At 35.9% G+C, this 25,375-nt stretch overlaps 1 protein-coding gene across 1 annotated transcript; it reads right to left on the bottom strand.

Moving 5' to 3' along the window:
- Positions 1–540: 540 nt before the first annotated feature.
- Positions 541–25,056, bottom strand: CP (ceruloplasmin). The gene is made up of 19 exons (XM_014070045.2): positions 24,874–25,056; positions 19,027–19,271; positions 17,803–18,015; positions 16,776–16,949; positions 16,025–16,279; positions 14,632–14,812; positions 12,628–12,767; positions 11,863–12,003; positions 11,515–11,726; positions 9,972–10,122; positions 8,529–8,741; positions 7,482–7,686; positions 7,131–7,270; positions 5,881–6,009; positions 4,835–4,941; positions 3,897–4,113; positions 3,179–3,318; positions 2,039–2,202; positions 541–697 (listed from the first exon to the last, which is right to left on the bottom strand). The coding sequence occupies exons 1-18, from the start codon at positions 25,026–25,028 to the stop codon at positions 2,041–2,043; spliced, it is 3,180 nt and encodes a 1,059-aa protein (XP_013925520.2). The 5' UTR covers positions 25,029–25,056; the 3' UTR covers positions 541–697; positions 2,039–2,040.
- Positions 25,057–25,375: the final 319 nt, after the last annotated feature.

Below are 25,375 nucleotides of genomic sequence, written 5' to 3'. Positions count from 1 at the left end.
TCATATAATGTTGTGAAGGGGCCTTTTTAAAGTAAATATTTAGTGCAATCGTTATTCAGGGCTTTTTGCTAAACATCAGTCATAATGTGAGATGTTAAACTTATTCAATAGAAATATTTGTTTGTCACAGCTGCTAGGGCAGAGGAAAAAATAATTTCATAAGAATTCTAAGAACAGCCAGAAGTTTCAGTAAATTGGCTCCCATGTAGACTATTTGTGTTTGCAAACAATGAGTTTCTTCAAGTTTTCTAAAACTGAATTAGATTAGAAATCAAATTATGGAAACCAAGTTAAAAAGGTGGCCTAGCAATTATCACAAAGTCCCAACATTATCAGTGACAAATGTTGGTACTTCTGCCTTTAATTTTCCCAGTTCTGCAGTTGTAATATGAGCCAGACCTTATTTTCTTATATTCATATTAACTTTTGAAGAACCTTCAAGACTAGTTTAATTATTTTAAAAGAAGACATTGATGCTAACAGAAAAGTTGTAGAATTAGAAATAGAAAATAATAATCTATTGATCACCACTGAGATAGATTTCCATACAAAAACATTCCTAGATTTATTTTAATTATCAGTAGGGATTTTTAAAAATCTGTCAATATTTGGAGTAATGATGCTCATCAAAGTAGAACCATTTTTCCAGTTTAAGAATTCAGCTGAAGTCCATAATTTCATTTGTCTGGTGTCACTGCTGTAAATGATAGAAAGTGAAAGTCAGTGGCTTTCAAAAGAACATTTAGTTTTAGCTAATATATACTTTGATATTCTTAATATAGACAATAGATATATTCTTCATTTTTCTCTTTTCATTCATATAACAAGAACTAGAATTTTAAGAAAGTAGTGCTTTAAAAGTATTTGTCTATGCTAAAACTAGGCAAGGTGATATACTCCAAATATTTTATTTGCAATTCCCATAAAACCCAGTAGGCATGGCTTTCAACTATAAGCTCTGTAATCCAAAACTCCTTGTGAATATCAGTTCATCAGGTTTCATATACAGTGTACTTGAAACATGACTTTGTGAATAGGTCCAAAGAGAAGACATAGATGAACTTATAGTATACTCAGTTGAAAAATTGAAATATCATAATATTATAATAATATTCATAATGATACTTTGAAATATCAAACTCCCAAATTAAAACCCCTATTTGATTTCTGTAGTTTGGCATGGGAGATAAAATTCAGAGAATCCCAAAAGAAGTTGGATAAATAAAATTATACTTCCTTTCACTGGCCATTTTATGTGTCAGTTTTTCCCAGCTACCTTGATGTCATTCTTAAAATACCTGTCTAGCACTGCATTGGCAATACTGCATATAGATTCTAGGACCGTGATGACAAACCTATGGCACACATGCCACAGGTGGCACACGGAGCCATTAGTTAGGGCACGTGAGGCATTGCCCTGTCAGCTCCATGTGCACGCTGGTCAGCTGACTTCGGCTTTCTTTTGAGGCAGTTTTTCACCCTCCGGAGGCTTCCTTGAAACAGCCCTATGGGCAAACTGGAAGTTTGGGAATGGACTTCTGGTTTGTCTGTAGGGCCGTTTTTCGCCCTCCAGAGCCTTCAGGGAAGCCGCCTGAAGGCTCCGGAGGTTGAAAATTGGTCCTATGGACAAACCGGAAGTCACCATTCCCGAACTTCCAGGTTCCCCATAGGGCCATTTTTCATCTTCCAGAGGCTTCAGGGAAGCTCCGGAAGTCTCCGTAGGGCCACCAGGGGGGACTGTTTTCGCCTTCCCCAAGCTCCTAGAAAGCCCCTGGAGCCATGGTAGGGCAAAAAAACCTTGCCAAAAGCGGGAAGTGCTGGTCGCACCGGCATGCATGCAGGACGGCCCCGTATGTGCGCTGGGTCATGCACATTGCATTATGCACATGACCCCCCCTGCACTCCCCCCGCTTTTGGCATGGGAGCCAAAAAAGGTTAGCCATCACTGTTCTAGGAGATGACTTTCAAAGCTGAATAGCATCATGTGGAAAAATTTGCATTTCATAGTTTTTTCTCCTTCAAGCAAATTAATATTTACCTTTAATTTGGGAGCACAGTGTAAGTAGTTTCCATGCCAGCATGGATGTGGTCAGTCACATGACAGTGCAGAAGCCATGTCCCAGGATATTTTGGCCACATCTCAACAGTTTGAAATGTCCCAGGGAACAGATCATAGACATCTCCTCGGAAAGTTCTGTTGTACTTTGGGAGAGAGAAAAAATAACCAATCCTACATTTGTATAGTTCTTCTAATACTAATTAATTCATAGGAAGAATGCAACAGCATGAATAAAGGGCATCATAATATTTTAAATATTTTAACATATAAGCACTTTCTAACTTATGAAAACTGAAATACTTAAACATCTATGATTACAGACCTTCAATTACTAAGCCAATTAATGTTACTACCCTGAAAATAAGCCCTGTTTCCCTGAAAATAAGACATCCCCAGATAATAAGCCCAATTGGGCTTTTGAGCGCATGTGCTAAAATAAGACATCCCAAAAAATAAGCCCTCCCTGAAAATATTGCAACATAGCAGCAGCCATGAAGTGATCACGCTCGCTGCCTCCTGCTTCTCAAAAATAATAAGATCTCCCCGAAAATAAGGCCAAGCACTTATTTTGGGAGTCAAAAGAAAATAAGACCTGTCTTATTTTGAGGGAAACACGGTAGAAAGTGGTCCTAATGAAACTTGTTCTTTCCTCAAGTGAAAAATAATACTGAAGATATGGCAGTGGATTGTTGGAAAAATACTAGACAGTAGCGCTATTTTTTTCATGCATTTGTCAAAAAGCTGCTTTCAATTGAATCAGTATACCGAGTATACAATTTCCAAATTTACAAGGATGCAAACCTATGGATGTTAGGGCACTTACTGGACAACATACATCCTTACCAGGCAAATGAAATAGAATATATTTTGCTCTACTGCTAAAATCATGAAGGGAGGAAAGAGAAAGAAATGTAAAATTGAACGATAAAATTTGGGCTTCAGTTCCCAGGCTGGAAAGTATAAAATAATGGCCAGTCAAAATGGGCAGATTTAGGTTAACTGAGAGAGTTATCTGACTTAATAAAGTTTTACGTGTTCAGTTGTCCTACATACTGCTTTATCTCTTAGCTAAGTATGTACCTTCTTTTTAGTTCTTTCTTTAAAAATTCTTAGTTTTACCTTGTAATCAAAGCTATGGCCATGGAAATGTGCTGTGTGCATATCAACTTCATTCCCCATTCCTAGCAAGTACCAGTTTACTTTGTCTCCAACATGCATTGTAAGACCATGCAAGTTTCCAAACACTTTTCCGTTAATGGCTAAAGGAAAAAAAAAATGGTTATAAAAGTGCAGTTTATTTCCAGTTCTTGAGCTACATATCAGTCTAATAAATAAACAAACACCACTTATCAAAAGCTTAACAGAACTCATTGCTCAAGATAGAGGTGGTCCACTAACTCAAATTAGCTCAAAGATCAGAGCAATCTAAGAATCCTAATTATCCTTGGACAATCGTCATGATGTGCATTCAAGGATCAGTAATTATCTTCATTCAATTGCAGAGTTTTGTCTCTGATATCAATAGACTGAGCTTAGTAGAGTTGACACCATAGTGTTTACATAGTGTTTATGTCAGGACAATTTTACCAATGGGCCACATGAGAAATCGAAACTGTTGTGGAGGTCTATTGCTTTTCTCAGCTAAACAAATTCACAGATACCTTTATGTTCTACAATCTTACAAATACTGCAGTTTTCCACTGCTAGTGGTGGGTGGGTGGCTGTGACACAGAACACAAAAATGCATTTCCCCCCATTTATGCATTATGTAGTGCCACTTTAACTGATGTGAGGTAATTGTTATTCCAAATCACTGGAATTCTATATCCAAGCCTACCATGCATTTTATTGCTTTCAATGAATTCCTCATCATCCTTGTTTACATCTCCCGGATTGTTGGAATACAACTTGATATTCTCATCCAAGTACCCTGATTCATTTTCATCAAACACCAGAAAAAGAAGAGCAAACTGCAGAAGATTGGGGTGCGGAATCAGAGGAAAAACTTCCTTGCGACAGACAACAAGTGTTCCTATTAATCCACTATTGAGGTCCTGAAATAAGAGATAAAAATAATCACCTAATACCATCACTGGGACAGTATGTTTAAATAGCCACATGTATATATTGCTTTTCATTGATTTTATGGAACCTATACATGATTTAATGTGGATCCAACCTTTTATATTGTCATTTTAAATAGAAATGTGTTTTCTGCTAACATTTCTGGTACTTTTAAGTTGCCCCTCCCCAAAAAATAAAGTAATGTATATTAAAACAGTTCCAAAGGTAGATCCCAAAATAACATTTATTCTCTCACAAACAGCTGAACTGGAATTTCCCTAGACATCTGGTAATTCTGAGCTATGATATACTGTATGATAGATATGATAATTTGAGTCCAGCCCTAATTTCTGAAGTAAACACTCTGGATTTGTTTCTAAGATTGGTTACTCTACCTGGTGTCACTAATTGACCTCAATATTTAAAATATCCTCTTTTTTTTTCATTGTGATCAGCTTGCAGATCATTTGAATTTTTAGCTATTGAATTAGAATAATCAGCACAGAGTCTCCATCTCTCCTGTTAGAAAAAGTCTCCACTTCAGAATCAATGAGCTGTGCAAGGGCAGTCCAGCTGCCTTTGTTAAATCTTCCAGTTATTACAAAATTATAGAATCTTGTACTTGTTAATGTACCTAATATATTGAGCTACAGTAGAAATACAATCTCGCAGAAAAGAGAACAACTTTGACCATAGTCACTATGAGTTTACCTTAACTCTATCCACAGTGGAATAATATGCCCAGGGAATACAAGTAGAATCTCTTTCCTCAGGACCAGATCTTGCTGGGATTTTCCAAATATACTCCTTGGTTACACCTGAATGAAACATACATTGTAGACATGGATGTATTTTTATAGCTTGTTTTATTTTCCTTTGTAATCAATGTTTTAAAAACAAACAAAATGGAAGTGCTTTTTATATAAATTTTGCAATTTTACAATAGTGGATAAAAGACATTTTGCAATATAAGCTAAATAAAAGGAGCAGGTACTTTCTGTACTTTACTGTTTATAATTTTTTGGAGTTTCCACTCACACAAAACAGGATGGACTGTCTACTGTTTCCCTTCTTCTTTCTGGCTGCGATCTCAAATTTTAAAGCACTTATTCCAAACTAATTTTCTTAAAATAAAGCCAAAACCTATGATTTAGTAATTTTATCACAATGATATTTTAAAGGTGTACTATTTTCTGCAGTCCTAGCTTGGGTAAAGTCCCATTGAATGCATATGGCGATTTCTCCTGAATGAATGGATGTGCAATATATACGCTATACATCAAAAATAATATGAATACTATTTTTCCTTTTCAAATAACAATAACGAATTAGATCCATGCTATTGAGTAGACATCAGGGAAAAACTGCACAGAATAGCATTAACATTTTTGCATTTAGGTACATAAATAGAATGTTAAAAAAAATCTTATAATTACCTTTCCATAAAAACTCAATAAACTCCAAATCCAAACTTTTATAAATTGTTACAATTGATGCCAAAAATGGAATTGACAGAATTATATTCAGTCTTTCAACTGAATAAACTGCACGTTCAATTATAACTAACCAAGGGTTGAACTTGGTTAGTTCTTTGACTATAGATCATTAAATAACATAGACTACATAGGCCTTAATGAAGACATTCTGGAAGAAGACAATGCAAACAGTTTTATAGTGTCCATAAAATCACAAGAAGTCTAGGTCTATTTTTTTCTTTTTTATTACCAACTCAGAACTGACATAATGAATTACTGTACCTGGATTTGTTTCTGTTACAAGTGGATACTCAGTTTTTACTCCTTGTGCATGGATAGAATAACTCCTAGAGGCCATGTTCTTGAAAACAATTCTAATTATATCTCCAACATGTGCAAAAAGCAGAGGCCCTTGAAGAGGTTAAAATAAGCATATAAAAAGTAAAGAAAAGGAACATGAAAAGCTATACAATTATTTAAGAGATCAGAGTTTAAAGGATTTAAATGAAGGTAAAATGACCTTTTTCTGGATAAAGAAAGCTTTAAATAGTAACCTTAAAGCTAACTGGAAAAGGGACATCATAACAATAAACTAAGATTTAATATGGTTCCTCAAAGTGTAAAACAAGTGAATTAGTTTGAAGCTCACATAATTCCATTCCTGTAGTGACCTTTCTGGTTAAATTTAACCACAGTTAGAAATTACTATGCATTGATATGTATATAATCATATGAATTATCACTACTTAAAACTACTATATAAAATATTGAAACCAGCTATTGGAAATGATATTTGGACCTTAGCTTGCTTTGGATTACTGTAGTTTGTACATTTGGAATTTTGAGAGCATTATTTTATGGGCATTATTTTGGACATAAAATATCTGCCATAAACAATCACAAAAGAAATCTGAAGAGACAAGAAGCCTTCAAACATATGAAGGCAAATATGAAGTTCCTGGGAATAAGAAAGAACTACACTTATTCAAAACTAGATAGAGCACCCAATTTCTTCATAACATTGGGATTGATTTATGCTCCAGCATTATATCTAAACTGAACCAAACATTTTTCCAGGATTTAGATTAACTACATTCAGCTTCAAATGAAAAGACTGTCTTGTTCACTTCAATAGCAACTTTGGTTGGTATAAAATGTAATCAAGATTTTTATGCACACTAATATTGTTTGATTATGCCACGTGTTTGGAATCTTCACAAAGCTCACAAGGAGATATTTATTCATAATTATAGTAACATAGATAAGCAAGTAGGTACAGATACAGCTGTCATTACCGACTTTGAAAGATGATGAGAGTCCATTAGAATCAACCCAGGTGGCAGGATACCGAAACCAATACATAAACATTGAAAACTTCTGGCTTGACTCATTGGTTCAATCCTGAAATCACTGCCTAAGCTACAGTCATGCAAGATATTCCCACAAATGGTTGTTTTGAAGATTGCATTGTAAAATATGGTACACTGTAATGTAAAGATCCAGATCTTTACTGAAATTCTTCAAGCCAATACCTAGGATTGCCAAATGTTCTTGCTCTTCATTCCTTTCTTTGGGGATTTTGAATGTTTGGTCTGTATATTCACGATAAACCGCTTTCTTGTATTTTGACCCAATGAATTTATCTTCCTTGTTTAAGAATGGATTTCCTGGACTAAAAGAAAAAAAAAATGAAGTCAAATTTCACATATCCACACACACACAGAGTTCAGTGCCCAACAAAATTTTAAGAATGAAGAATGTTACACATGATGCCATTGCACCACTGCAATACACCCAACCTCTCATTCCCTGACAAATTTGGACACATCATAGAAGAAAAGTTTTCTAAGGTTTTATTTTTATTTTCATTAGTGCTGTCTTACCTTTCATCATGGAACTGATGCCTCTCTTGTTCCCATGTCCTGTTAGGGGAATAGTCCCATTCAACTTCTATGGCTGCAATGTAGAAGGTCTTCTGACCAGTGTATTGCTCATCTTTTGCTGATGAACCACAGCTCTTTACTTCGTACATTTGTCTCATACCACCTGTGTAGTGATCTGTTGTGAGGCAGGCCACTTCAAAAAGACCTGGAGAAAGAAATATGAAGCAACTAGTTGAAGCAAGCAAATAAACAAAAAGTCTTCAGGCACATCCAAAGGATGCAATATCTCACCTACATTATAGCACCATTTTCAAAGCAGTAGATCAGTCTTCACCATCTACTATCTATGATAGTTGAGAATTTTGAGAGTTGTGTCCCTTATATCTCCAGAAGGTGGCAGACTGTTATAGTGTCAAAATGTAAGTGAGGCTATGAAACGTCATTCAGTGCTTCTAGGGCCCTTTGACTCACAACAAATCAACTGTATCTTTTCAAGTTTGGCAGATTCAGAATGTTTTCTCACAGCACAGTAAAATTTCTCAAGAAACCAATTCCAAATCAGCTTGGTGGGCCATAGTATGCATCAAATTATTTCCTAGATATCTTCTGCTATTTGAACAAAATTTAAAAGGTTAAAAAAATTATCTTTAAAAAAGAGGTTATATGTGTAAAAATAAATAAATAAATGTGATGGCGACTCGCCCCCTGTCATAATTCAAATTTCAAGAAAGACACTGCATATTCTTCAAATATAATATTCTTTCTTTCACCTATGTTGTGGACTCCGTTAAGGCCTTATAGGATTTGTGGAAATGCAATATACTTACGCTTTTCCAAAAAAAAGCTCATGAAAATAAGCTGTTCAATAGGAAATACAATTTTGGATTATGAATTAAGAGTGCAAGACAGGATCAGAGAATCAAATTTATGATTTGGAAATAGGGCATTCCACATTTGGGAAAACCCTAGAAAAAAGTACATTTGGACCCACTACAATAATATATGGGGAGGATTTTTATAAACAGTAAATGTGATTTTGTTGTTCACCTTTTGAGTCAGGCTTCATAACAGCTGTGGCAGAAGTATGCGGGAAAAGATTAGCCGTATCCTTCCTAGTCCCTTTAGTTACAAAAGTATTTCCTGAAAAATATATTCCATGAATGTCAACCTCAGTTCCTAAGCTGATCAAATGCCAGGAAACTATCTCTCCAAGACACATCTCAAGGCCTTTCTGATTTCCATACATATATCCATTTATAGCTGCAAAAGAAAAAGCATGGAAATTAATAAAAAAAAATACACTATCCAATTAACAAAACAGCATCATCTACATCAGTGGTTCTCAACCTTCCCAATGCCGCAACCCTTTAATACAGTTCCTCATGTTGTGGTGAACCCCCAACCATAAAATTGGTGTCTTGGTTCCTAAGATCATCAAAAATATGTGTTTTCCGACAGTCTTAGGCGACCCCTGTTAAAGGATCATTCGGCCCCCAAAGGGGTCCCAACCCACAGGTTGAGAACCACTGATCCACATGATCCTTTATCATCAGGATCCCCAATAAAAAATGAAATTGAAGGTGGCTTCAGTCAAGGTCTAATTCTCTGCTTTATTAGGTTTATAAACTAGGCTCCAAAAATCTACACAATCTTTAGTCAACCAAAAGAGATATATAGTAAACCTTAATTCTTACTACTATTCAATAGTCATCTGTTTTTTTTACAGTCTAGATATGGTCATTTTACATATTTGTGTTCAATCCACAAAACCTTTCTCCTGTGTAAAGTATTGTGAAATTGAATGAGATAACATCCAGGCCTTTGTCTGAGAAATAAAGAGATAATAATACCTAATGAACCACATATAAAATCTCAGAGTTTCCAAAACATCAATTAAAGAGTAATATAATAATGCTGTGATATTAGCAATGATTGTAAATCTTGTCCCTAGAGGAGTTAAATATTTCTTTCTTTTTAAATAAAAAGTTATATCAAATAGGGACATACAATAAAAGGCTACTAATTCTGTTCAAAATTCCAGCTATTAAATTTCATTCTCATTGCTCAAATCTTGTTTTTCTTTCTGTTTCTTGAATAATCACCCGTCATCCTACCATACGTATATTCATTATCATAGAGCAATGTCATTGTGTTGAGATTGAGGTTTTGAATAGGAGAGGTTCTAGTGACCAAATTTTAATTATGGCTTCTAATTCAAAGCACTAAATTTTTGTTATGTTATTTTGAAATATCTTTTCGACGCAAACCATGACATGATATACCTAGGCAATGAGATGCTTTAATTAAGTAATCAGTTCTATATGTTATATACATCGCCATTCATTAGACCTTCTATTCCTGACATTTGCAAAACTAGTGGAAGTCTGTTGTATGAGCATTGCTCTCTCCTTTAATCTCAATGGGGAATAGATTTTTAAAAAGATAACTAATTTACTATATTCAACAATATGACAAAACACAAACTCTTACAATGCATCTTATTGGACTCTTGAAAATCTTCATCCTCTTTATCAACCTCGTCAGGGTGTTCTATAAATTTATTAATATCGTCATCTAAATACCAGCTCTGATTTTCATCAAATACTGTTGCAAGAAGGAAAAATTCCTTGTCTACATTATCCTATGGGGAACAGAATATAGAAAAAGAGTAAAACCAATAAATGGGGTTATCTCTTATAAGAAAATTATATTTATTATCAACTAATAAGACATTTTATATATAATTATACATATTTAGAGGCTTCTTGGATGATTATTTTAAAAGTCAGAAAAATCTTCAATTGTATATTTCAAAAATAATATTTAAAAGCTTAGGAGAAAGCCAAATTATTTCTTTTAAAAAAAGATTAGGATATTGTTATAGTGTTAAGGTCAATCAGGGTTTTCAAGATTTGAATGGGTTTTCCAGGAAGAGACACAGTATGAAAATGAATAATTATCTTATTCTGTTTTTTATTTATTTAGATATTCCATTCCTAATGAAAAGAGAGCTTTGCTTGCATGTTAGAAAAGTGATTGTACATCTTCATCCCTTTTGCAGATGTTCAATTTAAGACACATTTTGAGGTCTTGATTAATTTATTATTGTTCTGAAATTATGCCATTTTCTTCTAGAAACCAGAAAATTGGTTAAGTGTTTAAAACAATGCTGCCTTTGTTAACATCAATTAAAATGTTTGATGCATGTGTAAGCTACTTTTAAAGTATATGCAGTAATTTCTAATCTAAAAAGTTTTGAATGCTTTAGAATGCCAACAAACAATGATTTCATTGGAATAGCACTATCATTAGGCCCTCTTTCTAGCCTGTATCCACTGGATGATTTTAATGGCATTCCAGTGACTGCAAACCAATTACTTGGACTATTCAAACATTTAACTGATGATTAACTTCTACAAATGTATTCATTAGGCAAACTCAACAAGATGTTAAGGTCAACATTACCAATGGAATTCAATTATGTGCATGAAACAGCAAAAGATTCAATTAGTGCAATAAATAACATCAACATGGGATAATTTGCTGTCATCCTGAGAAAGCCATCCTGAGATGTAAATACTGCAAAACCTATGCAACCTTTTCCCCATTCTGCAGAAAAGGAAACATCCCATTGAGTGTTTCATGAGTGTCTTGTTTTTGCAGTCTAAAAAGGAATATAAACAAATACTCTTTTGGGGCACTAGCTGGATGTTTTATGTGAGAATTCTGCATGCTTGTTCTACTCTGAAGTTGTGCAAAAATTGTCCTATGTTAGCCAGATGAAGCAGCCCAGAAGATGGAAGTCACAGTGATGAATATGTGCACCAATATATATATACTTTTTGAATGGTTGTAAGCTGTTCAGTTATGAACATTAGTTTAATAAGAAGACATGCACATTTTATACTATTAATATATACAAAAACATGTGCTCTAAAATGCACCTTTTTCATCACTGCCCTTTTCTTATCATACTTCAGGAAGGGGAGGAGGATAGTTGGAATAGGTTGGTAATTTTCATTCTTTGCATTACCGGTTTCCATGAAGCAGGCATTATGCCTTTTCTGCAGACCAAGAGTGGGCCCACGAGGCCAGAATTCGTATCCTTGATTGGATTTGAAGCTGAATAATACAGCAAAGTTAGACAATCTGAATCATCTGCCGTAGGGCCCACACTTTCTGGAACTTCCCATTTATAGGTGAATTTCTCTCCAGGTTTCACATGTGAGCCTGGACTTGGAGTACCTGCAATATGTTCAAAATGGAAATAGTAAGAAATCATCAATCCTCCACCAATTGAAATATAACAGGACATTTGGTTGATTTCTTTAATTAATATTACACTTACATAGATATAGTATATTCATATACATGCACTTACCTCCAGACAGAGTGTGGTAGAAAGAGCCCTCATTGCTCTTGGTATAACTCAGGCCATGTGGTTGAATGCTGAAGGGGTGGCTTGCATTGTTGAAGAAGACCACTTGAATATGGTCACCAACTTCTGCTCTAATGACCGGTCCTAGTTAAAAGAGAGATTATCAGCCTTATTTCTTGTTTGTGCCTGGTCCTCGCTGATCTTTAAAATGTAAATAGGGTTGGATCAGGATAATAGTTCAGTAGAAGAACCCTGGCAAATCCTCAGATAATAGCCAAAAACTGAAGTTAAAAAAGACATTCTGGAAAAAAGAGAATGCAAACCCCTTTAGGATTGTTGTCATAAAAATTACATGGTCACATCTGTAGTTTCACTAAAAATTAGCTGAACTCCAAAGAGACTATCCAGCTATCCAGCTACCCGTTGAGCTAACTATCTAGCTAGCTGCTTCCTTTTATTTTTAACGTTAACTTCAGATGAAAATGTTGCCCATGTTCCATTTTCCACTTGTGCTTCAAAAATCCAGCATACTGGCAATCATGCATTTAATATCAGTTGCAACATAACCTATACAGATTTTGCTGAGTCTTACATGTTACTGTGGACTTAGAAGTCTCAGTTTGGCCATGATCTATAGTATTTGTGCAGGCCCTCTTGCATCCTTGATCATTTTCAGTAGATTTCAGACATATACATATTGTCACAATTCACAGTATTGTTACATAGTTTGTGTAAATTGCAAATTGCAAAATTATAACATAGACTTACCCAAGAGTCCAAGATGCTTTTCAGTATGAGATCTGAAAGAGCGTCTAGTAAATCTGTCACAGGTATACTGAAAAAAACGGGCTTTTTTATAAGTTCCACCAATTCTATTTCTGCCTTTTTCAAAAAATGTCTTGGAATCCCTGTAACAAACAAAGCACCTCAATGTTTGCATTCATGTTGCAGCAGGAAGAAAGGTATTTCATATGTTAGGAAATTGATAATTTGGACTTCCCCACTATCCTTTATTAGTATTTGTTCTCAGAATTTTTAAAGGAATGCTAATATTCAAGCTAATAAAAAGTACAGATACAATAACACAACAGCATTAAAACAGTTAATATAACCATAAAACTGATATGCATAGCAACAGAAAATAAAAAATAAAAACCCAGGCCTGTAAATTATATAAATGAGTTAATATAAATTATGAACTCAACTTTGCCATCTTATTCTTTTCCTTTTTCCCTTTCTCAAAACCAAAACCAAAAATTAATCTAGATAATGGTAGCATGTATCACCACCACCAGCAAATCTGGTATAGCTTTCTCTTTCCATGTTGTAGATAATAAATCTTTAGCTAAGCCCTGTTTATCAAACATCCAGCAATGGGCTCTACATGGGGTTGCCCCTGAAGTGCATCCGGCGACTACAGCTAGTCCAAAATGCAGCCGCGCGAGTGATAGTGGGCGCACCGCGGTTCGCCCACGTTACACCTGTCCTCCGCGAGCTGCACTGGCTACCTGTTGGTCTCCGGGTGCGCTTCAGGATACTGATGACCATCTTTAAAGCACTCCATGGTAGTGGATCTGGGTACTTGAGAGACCGCCTTCTGCCGATTACCTCCCTAAATCGACCAATTAGATCGCACAGACTGGGCCTCCTCCGAATTCCATCTGCCAGTCAATGCCGACTGGCGACCACACGGAGGAGAGCCTTTTCTGTTGCTGCCCCGACCCTATGGAACGAGCTCCCCATGGAGATCCGCACCCTCACCACTATCCAGACCTTCCGCGCAGCCCTCAAGATCTGGCTCTCCCAGCAGGCCTGGGGATAGGCTCCTAATTACCCGCCCGAGTGTTTGATTGCTGAATGAAAGTTGGGTTTTATTATTTTTCTGTTGTTCACATATTGTTTTGTTTTGACCTTGCACCTCCCCTCCCCTGTGGTTGTAAGCCGCCCTGAGTCCCCTCAGGGAAAAGGGCGGCATATAAATCCCAATAAATCCCAATAAAAATACATTCCTGAAATGTTACTGCATTTCAAATACTAGAGATACAGTCAAGAAGAACAGAGCATCTTTAAAATGCAGCCAGAGAAATGTTAATAGTCCTATTCATATCAGCCTAAAATGCAATTTTATAGGACAAGACGAAACTATGTGAATTAATGTTTCAACTCTTAAATTAGATCTCCAACAGGAAACTGATAGTAACCAATATTTACTGAAGGTTTTCTGAGGTATCTAGTCTACGGGTGCCAAACTCATGATGTCACATTGTCGTCATGTGACATTTCGTGATGTTTTTCCCCTTCACAGAGCTGGGGTGGGTGTGGCCTACATTTGGCCCACGGGCCACAAGTTTAACACCCCTGGTCTACTCTATATGAGATGCTGTTGTTATTATTCTTGCATTAATTCATTTGAATCTCTGGGTCTTGTTTTATGCATCCTTTCATTCATGAATTTTAACACATCAAATTCATTATGCTAAAAGTCAACTAAATAATTAAAAGTTTCTTCATCAATTTCCTTCAATTTTATATAGAGCACAAGCTTAAAAGTCACAAAAAATTCCCCCAAAATCTCCTATTGCAACCTAATGTCAGTTCAGACACAAAGTTCCCTTTGCTATACAGCATATCAGAAGCTGATAACAGGACTGAAAAAAAAATGTGCACTAGCTTGGACCTCTTCATATCTGCTCCTACATTTGGACGTTAGTAAATGCCAGCAAAACATTTTATATGAAATAGTTTAGCTGCCTGCAAAAAATCATCACTTACTCATCTAGATCTAAGGGTTCTCTTGTGAACTCATTTGTGCCAGATGGGCCATAGTTCCATTCCTCTTCTTCTGCTGCAATATAATAGAATCTTGTGGTAATGAGGGTAGTGTGCTGTTGGTTCATAACAGATGGAGAAGGATGCTCACAGTTTTTCACCTTAAAAATGGCCTGCATGCCACCTGAAGAAAAGGAAGACAAAAATCATTGATCATGTAAGTTCTCTAGGATCAAGAAGTCCATAGACTAAGAAACTTAAACTTCCTTCTGCCCATCAAAAATACATGCCAACAAGGAACCCAGACAACAAATAGATATAAGACAGGAATAATTTTCACTGTGTAACGTCTGGACAATGAAAGCGTTAGGCAGAGTTTCAGGAACATCGATAGGAAATAATTCACTAACCGAAGGTTCTTTGATTGAAGGCATCCATAGAAGGATTAAGAATGGAATGTTGCAACACAACTTTAGCTCTTACATATTTACATGTGATACATGATGCAAGTACGAATGGGAGAAATTTACAGTGGTAACATGACATATATTTCATTATTGTGGCATTACTGTGGTTATGAAATGACTTCTGGGATTTTGAATTATTCATTTATACTGAAGAAAACAGTACATATATTATCTCTGTGCCTGTCTGTTTGTCTATTATCTATTACTAATTTATAATCCGGCGTTGCCCGGGTATTTATTTATAGGGGGAAAATGTCCAGACCAAACGTAATTTCTAATGTTGGATTTTCGCCCTTACAAGAGGGAGCCCCGTTGTACTATGAAACCATTACATGGCAACTCCATTGCACTGTACTGTAGAAGCCATTTTATAGCAGTACAGTAGAAGCCATTTTAAGGCACAAAAGGCTGTATCTTAACAAAACACACACCCCGAGGGATGTTAGGGGTGTCATACTCCCACAATTTTTTTTTCAGAGAGTAAGTCATCTGTGTACCAAGTTTGGTTGAAATTGCTCGAGGCGTTCCAGAGTTATGCTGGACCCCCCCCCACACACACACAGCCATTTTTATATATATTTCTCTATCTGTCTAAGTCCCTGGATTATTCAGATCAGAAAAAAATATTATCTTACTTTTTCAAGACATGTAACCCAACTCTTAGTATCCATAGTAAGTCATTAACATCACATAATACTTTGCAGGGTTTGTTTGTTGTTTTGCAGGATAGATATACTAAAATTCCACCTTTCCAATTTGAAAGACCAGGAGGTGGGGTGGGGTAGAGAAACACTACAGGAATATTCCAGATAAATGTGCTCAGTTCATGAATCAGTGAGATCACAGAATTCTGAAGCTACTTTCAAATTAGCTCAGAGCTGTGTGGAAGTCTTTATCAGGAAAACAGGAGACAAGCATTTATTTCATACCTTCTATATGATCATTGACTTGGCAGCTGAGCAACCATTCACCATCATTCTTGGGCACCATAAGAGCATCCACAAAGGTAGCTGGGAAAAGACTGATTGTGTTGACACGATGCTTCCTTTCTGTCAATATTTGTCCATGAAAATAAACGGAGTGGATATCAGCTTCATTGCCAATGCCAAAAAGATACCATTTCACTTTCTCTTCTGCACACATTGTGACATTGGGAAGATACCCATACATATATCCATTGATTGCTTTAAAAGAGAGAGAGGAAGAGAAATATCACTGACACTGGCTCTAACAAACCGTTAATATAACTTAAAGGTTGATAAAATTAAACAAAATTTTCTTCCACTGGACAGAAATGTTGATTAAATTGATTTATCAATGGTGGTAATGATATGTACATCTTGCATTTATATTTTATTACTTACATAAGTGGCATTTCGACTGTCTTCTATTTATCAACCAAGCAGAGCTACATCTGCTTAGCTTTAAGTATTGCCATAAAGAAATATCTGCACAAAGAGCTGTTTATATGTTTTAGTGAAGACATTGTGCAAAAATTTGTGGAACTATGTAACATTATTCACTATCACAAAAATAAAGTTCCATATTTATGAATTGGGTGGTTTTGTAGAAAATCTGCAGAAACTTGACTAAGTTTCTCTAATATCCATCAGGCATTGTGAATATTCATGCAAACAAAGTTCTTAAAAGAACAAAACTTATTCCAAAATATGCTCTTACAGTGCATTTTGTTGCTTTCTTGGAAGCCTTCATTCTCTTTGTCAACTTTGTCAGGTTCAGAGCAGTATTTCTTAATATTCTCATCTAAGTACCAGCTGAAGTTTTCATCCATCACAGAGAAAAGCAAGACAAACTCACGGTCAACATCTTTATCTTTTCCATTCTGTAGGGTGCCTTAAGGGAAAATAACATTTTTAAGACCATTTCCCAAAGAAAATGATTATTTCAATTGCTTTCTTTAACTTGATGCCATCTGCACATTTGGAAAATAACTCCTAGAATCCCCCAACCACATCATCACTGACAGTTATACTCCTAACATATCTAGAGGGCACAAGATAACAGAAAGCTGCATTAACATGATGACCATCATCGCACTTGATGAGGTAGGGATATGTGGAAAGACCAATGATTGTCAACTCCAACTTTTTGAATTCTATTTCTTGGTAATGAGTGAGTACTATATGGAAAGTTAATGCAGTGCCAATAATTCCTGAATTCTTATATCTGTAATCATTATGAACAATTAAAAAGGAGGGAAAATTATTGTTTACAATTTCATTTGAAATTTCAAAGAAATTTTGAGCAGCACAATTGAACAGGGAATGCCTGTCCTTTGCTACAATTAAAATATCCAATAGGTCTCTATCACCAGTTAGCCAGAGATAATGTGAGCTTCTCTTCATTAGCTGTATTCCAGCAGAGGCTAGCCAGCCCCTTCTCTGGGATATTGGATTTGGATTTTTGCAACAAACAAGAGGATGGCTGTATCGTCCCAAACTCCCAAATCTATGTCTCAAAGGGACTTTTTTCAAAAGGCAACCTTTCTTTCCATCCCCCACCATCATAACTAATGAAGTTTCTTGGATGAGAAGTAAAACTTCTTCTTCCCAAAAAAACAAAAAAAAAACCAGTCCGGTTGCCTTTTGAAAAAAAGCACCTTTCAGATAACTATGAACTGGATGACTGAGAATCTCCATAGACATCCCAACTCTATGATTCAATGACTTTATTGTCATATTCTTACCTTTTTTGCAAGTGATTAAAGCGCCAATAAGTCCAGAGGCGACATCTCTTGGGGCATCTATATGAGAGTGATAGATCCTTGTCACACAGTTATTGTCTCCTTCTGCTGGACCATGATCTTCAGTAACATCCCACTTATAAACATACTGTTCTCCTGGAGGCACAGCATCATCTTTCTTTTGTGAATGGTTGGTATTATCAGGATAGAAAGCTCCTAGGAAGTATAAGAAATTGTTCATGTTATATAGTTATTCCTTCTGATTAGATTTTTGTGCTGTTTCTTAATTTGTCCTGCAGTAATTGTGATTTTAAATAATATCTGTGATTTCTCAGAAAGAATTCTTACATATTTGCATGTACATCAAATATAAAAAGACTTACTGAAATCAAGTAAAAAATTTGGTATGATTTTCCCTCTCCTTCAAAGGTGACCATCGATAGAAATAAAAAAAGCAAAAATGATCTATAATCAACTAAACATTATTTAAAGTATACTTTCAATATACAAGATTTGCATGGGATCATGGGAATAGGCCCATCCCTGACTTATTATAAATAAACATTAGAATGGGATGACACATTTCTCTCATGAGTTTTATATGCACATCAGAACATTAACAATATTAAAATACACCAAAGAAAACACTGTTTCGAATTACACTGAAAGCTCTACACTTATACAGTTACAAGCAGAGAACCTGAGATCAAACCCCAGGACTGAACTGGAGCTGACAATCTCGGTCTTATGTACTCCATTTCAGTGGTGGGATTCAAAAAAATGTACTACCGGTTCTGTGAGCATGGCTTGGTGGGCGTGGCAGGGGAAGGATACTGTAAAATCTCCATTTCCTCTCCATTCCTGGGGAAGGTTACTGCAAAATCCCCATTTCCTCCCAATCAGCTGGGACGCAGGAGGCAGAGAATAGATGGGGACGGGTAGTTCTCCGAACTACTCAAAATTTCCACTAGCGGTTTTCCAGAACTGGTCAGAACCTGCTGAATACCACTTCTGCTCCACTTTATGCTTTCTGTTGAACATCCAAAGATGTCATAAAAATCAAACTGATGTAAATGTTGAATTGATATGTGGAGCTCTCCAGAATAGTGTGGCTATAAATAAATGCATTCCGCACAAGATACAACACAATTTCCATATATTTTTTCCCAAAAGGAATTCTGAATTCACTCAACTGAAGCCTTGTGAAAAGAGTGCATAACATCTTACCTTCGTTTTCTTTTGTGTATCTGACACCATGGGGATGTAGAGTGTAAGCTCTTTTAGCGAAATTTTTTAAGTGAATGACAAACGAGTCCCCAACTTCTGCTTTGATAGTCGGGCCCAGGAAGCCCAGCGATGGTGGTTTTTCCACAACATGACTATATGAGTTATCTGTGTATTGCACATACACAGCTTTTTTATATGTGCTTCCTATACGATCTGGGCCTTGCTGCAGAAAGACACTAGCTTCTCTGAAAAGGAAACAGATAATTATATCAATGCAAGACTTTCAAAATAATGTATTATTTACAATACCAGGTAGTCCTCAACTTACAACCATTGGTTTAAGGATGGTTCAAAGTTACAACACTATTGAAAAAAGAGATTTACACTGGTCCTCACACTTATCATCTTTGCACCATCCCCACAGTGATTTGATAAAAATCCAGGCACTTGACAATCAGTATATGTTTACAATAGTTGCAGGGTCCAAGAGTCATGTGATGGCCATTTGCAATTTTTCCAGTTGAATTGAATTGAATTGAATTTATTAAATTTCTATGCCGCCCAATCCCGAAGGACTCCGGGCGGTTTCCAACAAGCAAAGTCAATGGGGGAAGCTGGATTTGCTTAATGGCTGCATGATTTCCTTAACAACTGCAGTGATTTGCTTAAGATCCATGGCAGAAAAGGTTGGAAAAATCAGGTGCAACTCACATACTCTTCACATTTCCTGAACAAGGTGACCAGACCAGTGGTGGATTCCTACCGGTTCTTACCATTTCGGCCAAACCGGTAGTGGTTTGGAGGCCTGGGTCATTGGAACTAGCAGCGACCCAGGCTGCTATGCCCCTTAACTGGTTCTCTGGCCGGTACCATAGGCTCTGCCATCTTGTTTTTCAGTTATGTGCATGCGCAGAACAAATTTAATAGCACTGCACATGTGCGCACAGCAAACCAGCAGTAGTGCCTGCCGGACCCACCCCTGGACCAGACCTGGATTGTACAACTATATTTGCCTTTTTAGACAGATTCATATCTCACAACAGACCCTGTGCTTTCTACTTCACACCAGCATTTGCATGTCTTAAGTGTCTCCATCCAAAGTATTTAAAGAAGGAAATGTAGTTCTCTCTGTGTATCAGAACAAGATTGTCTTTATAACATTTACAACAGTAAATGCATAACATTCACTCTGGGATATCATATCTAGTCTGCAAAAATCTGAATCACTCTGTTAGCCTTTTTCAAAGTGTTGGAGATTTCGCTGTCAAGTGAATAGATGAGCTCTATTGTTATTGATATGTTTTTATGGGGTGAATAAAAAAAAATCTTGGGAGCCCTGAGTATTATGTGGCACACTCTATGTTTTAATATTTGTAACCTACAAAGAGATACTTGTCCGAGATAGGCAGCTATATCACAGAACTAAATAGACAGCAAGAAATAGAGGTTTCTTGTCTCGTGGCAGTCATGTAGTGGTCATTCAGATTTTTTTCAGTACAGGTATGATAGCCATATCCAGCGATTACATGAGCTAAAATTATTTTTTTGTTTTTTTCAAGCACAGTTCTCACAGAATTCTCTTTGGTAAAATTTATTAATAACGATAGGAGAGCAAACCAGCTATTTTCACATTAGAATGGATATACTTTAAGGTAAAAAAAATTCTGATTCTCTGCTTCATAGTCTTCCTATAATCCTACAAGAGTCCCTCTGTTAACTGGCAAGGAAGTCTGCTTGTAGTTGTTTAAACAATGGTCCAGGGAACCAACTTTTAGATTAAGTTACTACAGTGGAGTCAACATTTAATGAACAGTTTGACAAAATAAGTGTTTGTTATATTTTAAAATCTTGATAAATCCCACTGTACAACATGTGCACCAAATGTATACCATTTCTGAGGTGAGTTGACAAAAATGATGTTGTTGTATGTAGGTTGTCTAGAGTACTTGGGATAAAAAGGATTTTGTTACTTTGGGTTGATGCCCATACTCAGGTTTTGTCATATCTGAAATACGAGCAATTAATTGCTTTCCAATGCTGGTTCATTCGTCCTTTTATAGTTATGTTTCCTTGGTGAAGGGAGTTGTCTACATCTCTGCTGTACAGAATGGTAAATGAGGAAAAGGAAGAAGAAATAAGATATTCTCCTATTGCAAGTAGCATAGAAGAGCTTAGTTCTGGGAAATAGTAACAGAAGTACTGTATTGCAATACAATAGTAATTTTCACTTGCCTTTTGATCGCATTATGCATATTTGTGCAAAGTGGAAATAAATGGCCAGCATTAATTGTTTAAGTTCTTTCTGAGAAGAGAAATTCAACTTGGATTGGATTCTGGCTATTTAACAAGAAAAGCTTAGCAGCCAATTTTAACTAGCTTCTGCATTATAGTTTGAAGAATAAAAATTTATAGGTGAGCACTGAATAAAAGTTTGTGTAGTAGTTTTTGTTCATGCCTAACTAACCATGCATTTGGGAATTCCTTTTTTTTCATTCAAAATTCAATCTGATTATTTTGTCTTGCCTCTTCTTATGCTCTATAAGTTCCATTATTTGATTTAGACATTGGTGTGTTTTTTTAACTGCATTGCACCATCATTTTAGAAGATATCTTACCACTCGAAAAGCAAGGCAGAGATGGGAGTACCCAGATTGACAGAACAATGAACATTGTACTATTCTGTCACCTTGATCACTAAATTTACCTTTACCATTTTGTTTCCTATTAAGGCCTCCCCAGGCTAACTTATTAACTCTATCAGTCACTAACTTTTCAACAATTCCATACATCACAGCATTTACATTTTATTTCATTTCCCCATTTGATTCACAGCATTCTTGTGAATTTCTGACAGATTTGATTTTCTCAGTTAACCAATGAGCCTCAACTGATGCAGGGGACTGTACAGTTTCAAAGGCAAACCAATATTGCCTTGTAAAAATATTTAACAATCTTGTTTTTCAGGAAGCTTTATGAGACACTAATTAAATTAGAGATGTATGTATGGACTTTCTAGAACTGTGCAGATAATTTCCTGTTGACATGGGCACTGTGTCCTTTTCCTTCTTCTTCTTTGCAAAGATAATGGCTTTCATTTAAAAATAAGCCTACATAAATCTGATTATTAAGATTCCTGAGGCCTGAAGCATTTAAATAGAGATTAAACATGAAAGGCAGAACATTGTAAGACGAGGCTTTCTTCATGCAATGTAACCATCTTCAATGGATTTTCAACAACAAGGAAGCTCTAATTTTTGTCAGAGACTGAATATTTCCAGTCACTGGTGCCTTTTTGTTATTTTATATTTTTCAAGCAATCTTCATACATGTTCTCTTTTGCTCTTGCTAGAACAGCAGATCTGAGTTATAAAAATCTGGACAATCACTGGATGATAATAATATGAACTCTGAATTTCCATTTCCTTCTTACCTTTTTTTTTTTTTACAGAAAACATATGGCTGATGAATACAATCCCCAAGTTACATAAAGGCTGAATACCAAGATCAGCTTGTCTGATTCAAAAATGCTTAAAAGAGTTATTGTTACCTATTATTCTTATTCTTATTCTTATTCTTATTCTTATTCTTATTCTTATTCTTATTCTTATTCTTATTCTTATTCTTATTCTTATTCTTATTATTATTATTATTATTATTATTATTATTATTGATGTATTCAATCTGAGATGAACCATATTTTAAAAATGCATTAACAAAACATAGATATAATGGTTTTCCCTCTATTTCATTGTATCCAATATAAATTCAATAACTTCACTCTAACCCAGGGTTCGGCAAACTTAAACACTCAAAGAGCCACAAATATCCTAACCAGAAGCCCCCTGTTCAGTTCTGGAGCTGACCAGAAGTCCGCTTTCCCCACCATAGCTTCTTCCTAGCGTGGCGTCCTTTTCCCCCTACCTGTCCTAACCAAAAGCCCTATCAATGGTGGAGCTGACCGGAAAACCCACTCCTTGCCATAGAGTCTCCTCCTGGTGTGTCCTGCTCCTCCCCACAAACTGGAAACTCCTCTCAAAATTGTAGTGCTGACTGGTAATAGGGTGCCGCAGAAGCGGGATGAAAGAGCCACATGCAGCTCCAGAGTTGCAGATTGCTGATCCCTGCTCTAACCTATCAAAGATCTTTTGCTAGTCCTAAAAATAATCCTTGCTCTTTTCCAATTCTCACAACTAAAAGAAAGTGTTCAGTATCAGAAAGGTGGAGTCTACAAGTTGGTGAGATACCTTTCTCTGCTGTAAAGGACATCTATCCTATCTTCCATTTATGCTGATACAAAAGAAATATATCCCTGATTTTTTTAAAAGTGTGTATTAATAAAGGTAATCACTCCAGGTTTCACACATGAAGGGATCCTATCTAAAATATAATTAACTTTGAAAAAGCCAGATGCATCATTTTTCTTCATTCAAAACAACACCACTATTCAGTTAAAATATAATGGCAAGATTTATTTCAGCACTTCAACTTTCTCTACAAAAACATTACTGGGTTACTGACTTCAGTAGAGGAAAGACAGTGGAGGAAATGAAACATATTAATGTAGGAAGGACAGGATGTGAATATATACGTTCTGTCTCCAGGTCCTCAAAGACCCTGCTTGCAGGCTATCTCTCAGCTTCTTTTGTAAAGAGGAAAGGAAATGTACTAAGAAGAAAGCATCAGAGAAAACAAAACCAGTATTATGTCCACACAAGAACACTTGGGGGCCAATCTGCTTCTGTAACTCTGCAAGTATTTGCTTGAATGCTCAACTTAAAAAAAAAATCTAGCCTAATCTATGCCAGCCTAGTCTACTCCAGCATTCTGTATGATCTTTAAATAGGATATCAAGCAGTAGAGCTTTTAGTTGTACTCTGCATCAACTTCTCACTAGAATTCAATATTCTACAATTGCTCTGCTTCATTCCAGGCATTTTATAGCATTTCCAGCTATTATAGCTGTTCCCCATCCATATGTCTCCTGTTTACCTGCGTCTCTCTGTTTAAGAACACTGAAAAATGCAAGATTGAATAGTTTCACTACAGCTTTTCATTGCTACCACTAGAACCTCTGTGCTTCATCAATTTTAGAAGTGTTTCTCAACCTTGGGAACTTTTAAGATGTGGAGACTTCAACACCCAGAGTTCCCACGTTGACTGGGGAATACTTCATAACATTTTCAAGATTGAGAATCAAGGATCAGTAGTGCCACCACCACGAGATCTAGAGCAGAAAAAGCACTTTCAGAACTTCTAAAATGAATTTAATTGATGATAAAATGATAGGATTCTTGGATATTTTCAAGTGATATCTCATGAAAGTTCACCCAAATTAAATGCACTGCAATGCCTGAAAAAGTGACTGATTATTTCCCTAAACAGTAAAACAAAATACCTTTAAATAGATTATGATAAACATATTTAGGTATTTATGCCACACCTGTACAAAGCATTTGGGATGATCTAGTTTCAAGTTTTGATCCAGTTAGCAGAAAGCACTTCTTTCTCCCAACCCCAACATATGAACATGCAATCATAAAACTTCTGTTTGGTAGAACTAAATCTGCATCATATGCAATGCAAACAAAAGTAAAAGTTAGATTATAATCACATACAGGTGCAGAGAGGCAAGGCTGAGATTCCTGCAGTGTTATATGTGGTAAGATTTTGGCAGGCAAAACTTTTTCTGCAAGCTTGTTTTCAGGCTGAAATGTCTTCTCCGTGGCTAGTATAAATGTCAGGCATTTACCCTTCTTTGCATCCAGTCATTGCTGATTAGAAAAAAAATAGTTCATAGTGAAAATGTGAAAACTTAATATGAGCCCAATTAAACAAGTTGAAACTTACTCATCTTCTGAAAAAGGCTTCCCAGTTAGGATGTTCTTTGTTCCTGGAGCGTAATTCCAATCAATTTCATTAATCCCAATGTAGTATTCTCTGGTTACTGCAGAAACTTGAAATAAGTAATAAGCCAACAAGTGGCTTATTACAGACAGCTTCATGTTCGAGGTTGTTTTAGTCCAATGGACTCACCCAGGAACACCTCCTTTAAATATCTTCAGTATTTCCCCCTTTGCAAGCTTTTGTTTAGTTTCAACAGCCTGGAAGGTTACACAATTCTTGTTTAAACAAACCCTGTCAGATTTGGTGGCAACATCTTTTAGCCAGCTCATAGATTATTGAAACAACAGTAAAAAAAAAAAAACCCACATTTTTATCATAGTTAACATTGTTCAAATGTAAATTATGTTTTTATATCTCAATATGTGAATTTGAAAATTGTTCTTAATCAAAAGATCCATGCTATGGTGAAATGCTTTAGAGTTTCCCAACACAATATCAATTTTCT

Source organism: Thamnophis sirtalis, unplaced genomic scaffold, assembly GCF_051295495.1.
Source record: "Thamnophis sirtalis isolate CommonGarterSnake01/CBP01778 unplaced genomic scaffold, rThaSir2_p1.2 scaffold_11, whole genome shotgun sequence".
NCBI classification, from domain to species: domain Eukaryota; kingdom Metazoa; phylum Chordata; class Lepidosauria; order Squamata; family Natricidae; genus Thamnophis; species Thamnophis sirtalis.
This window is presented reverse-complemented; position numbering and strand designations above follow the sequence as displayed.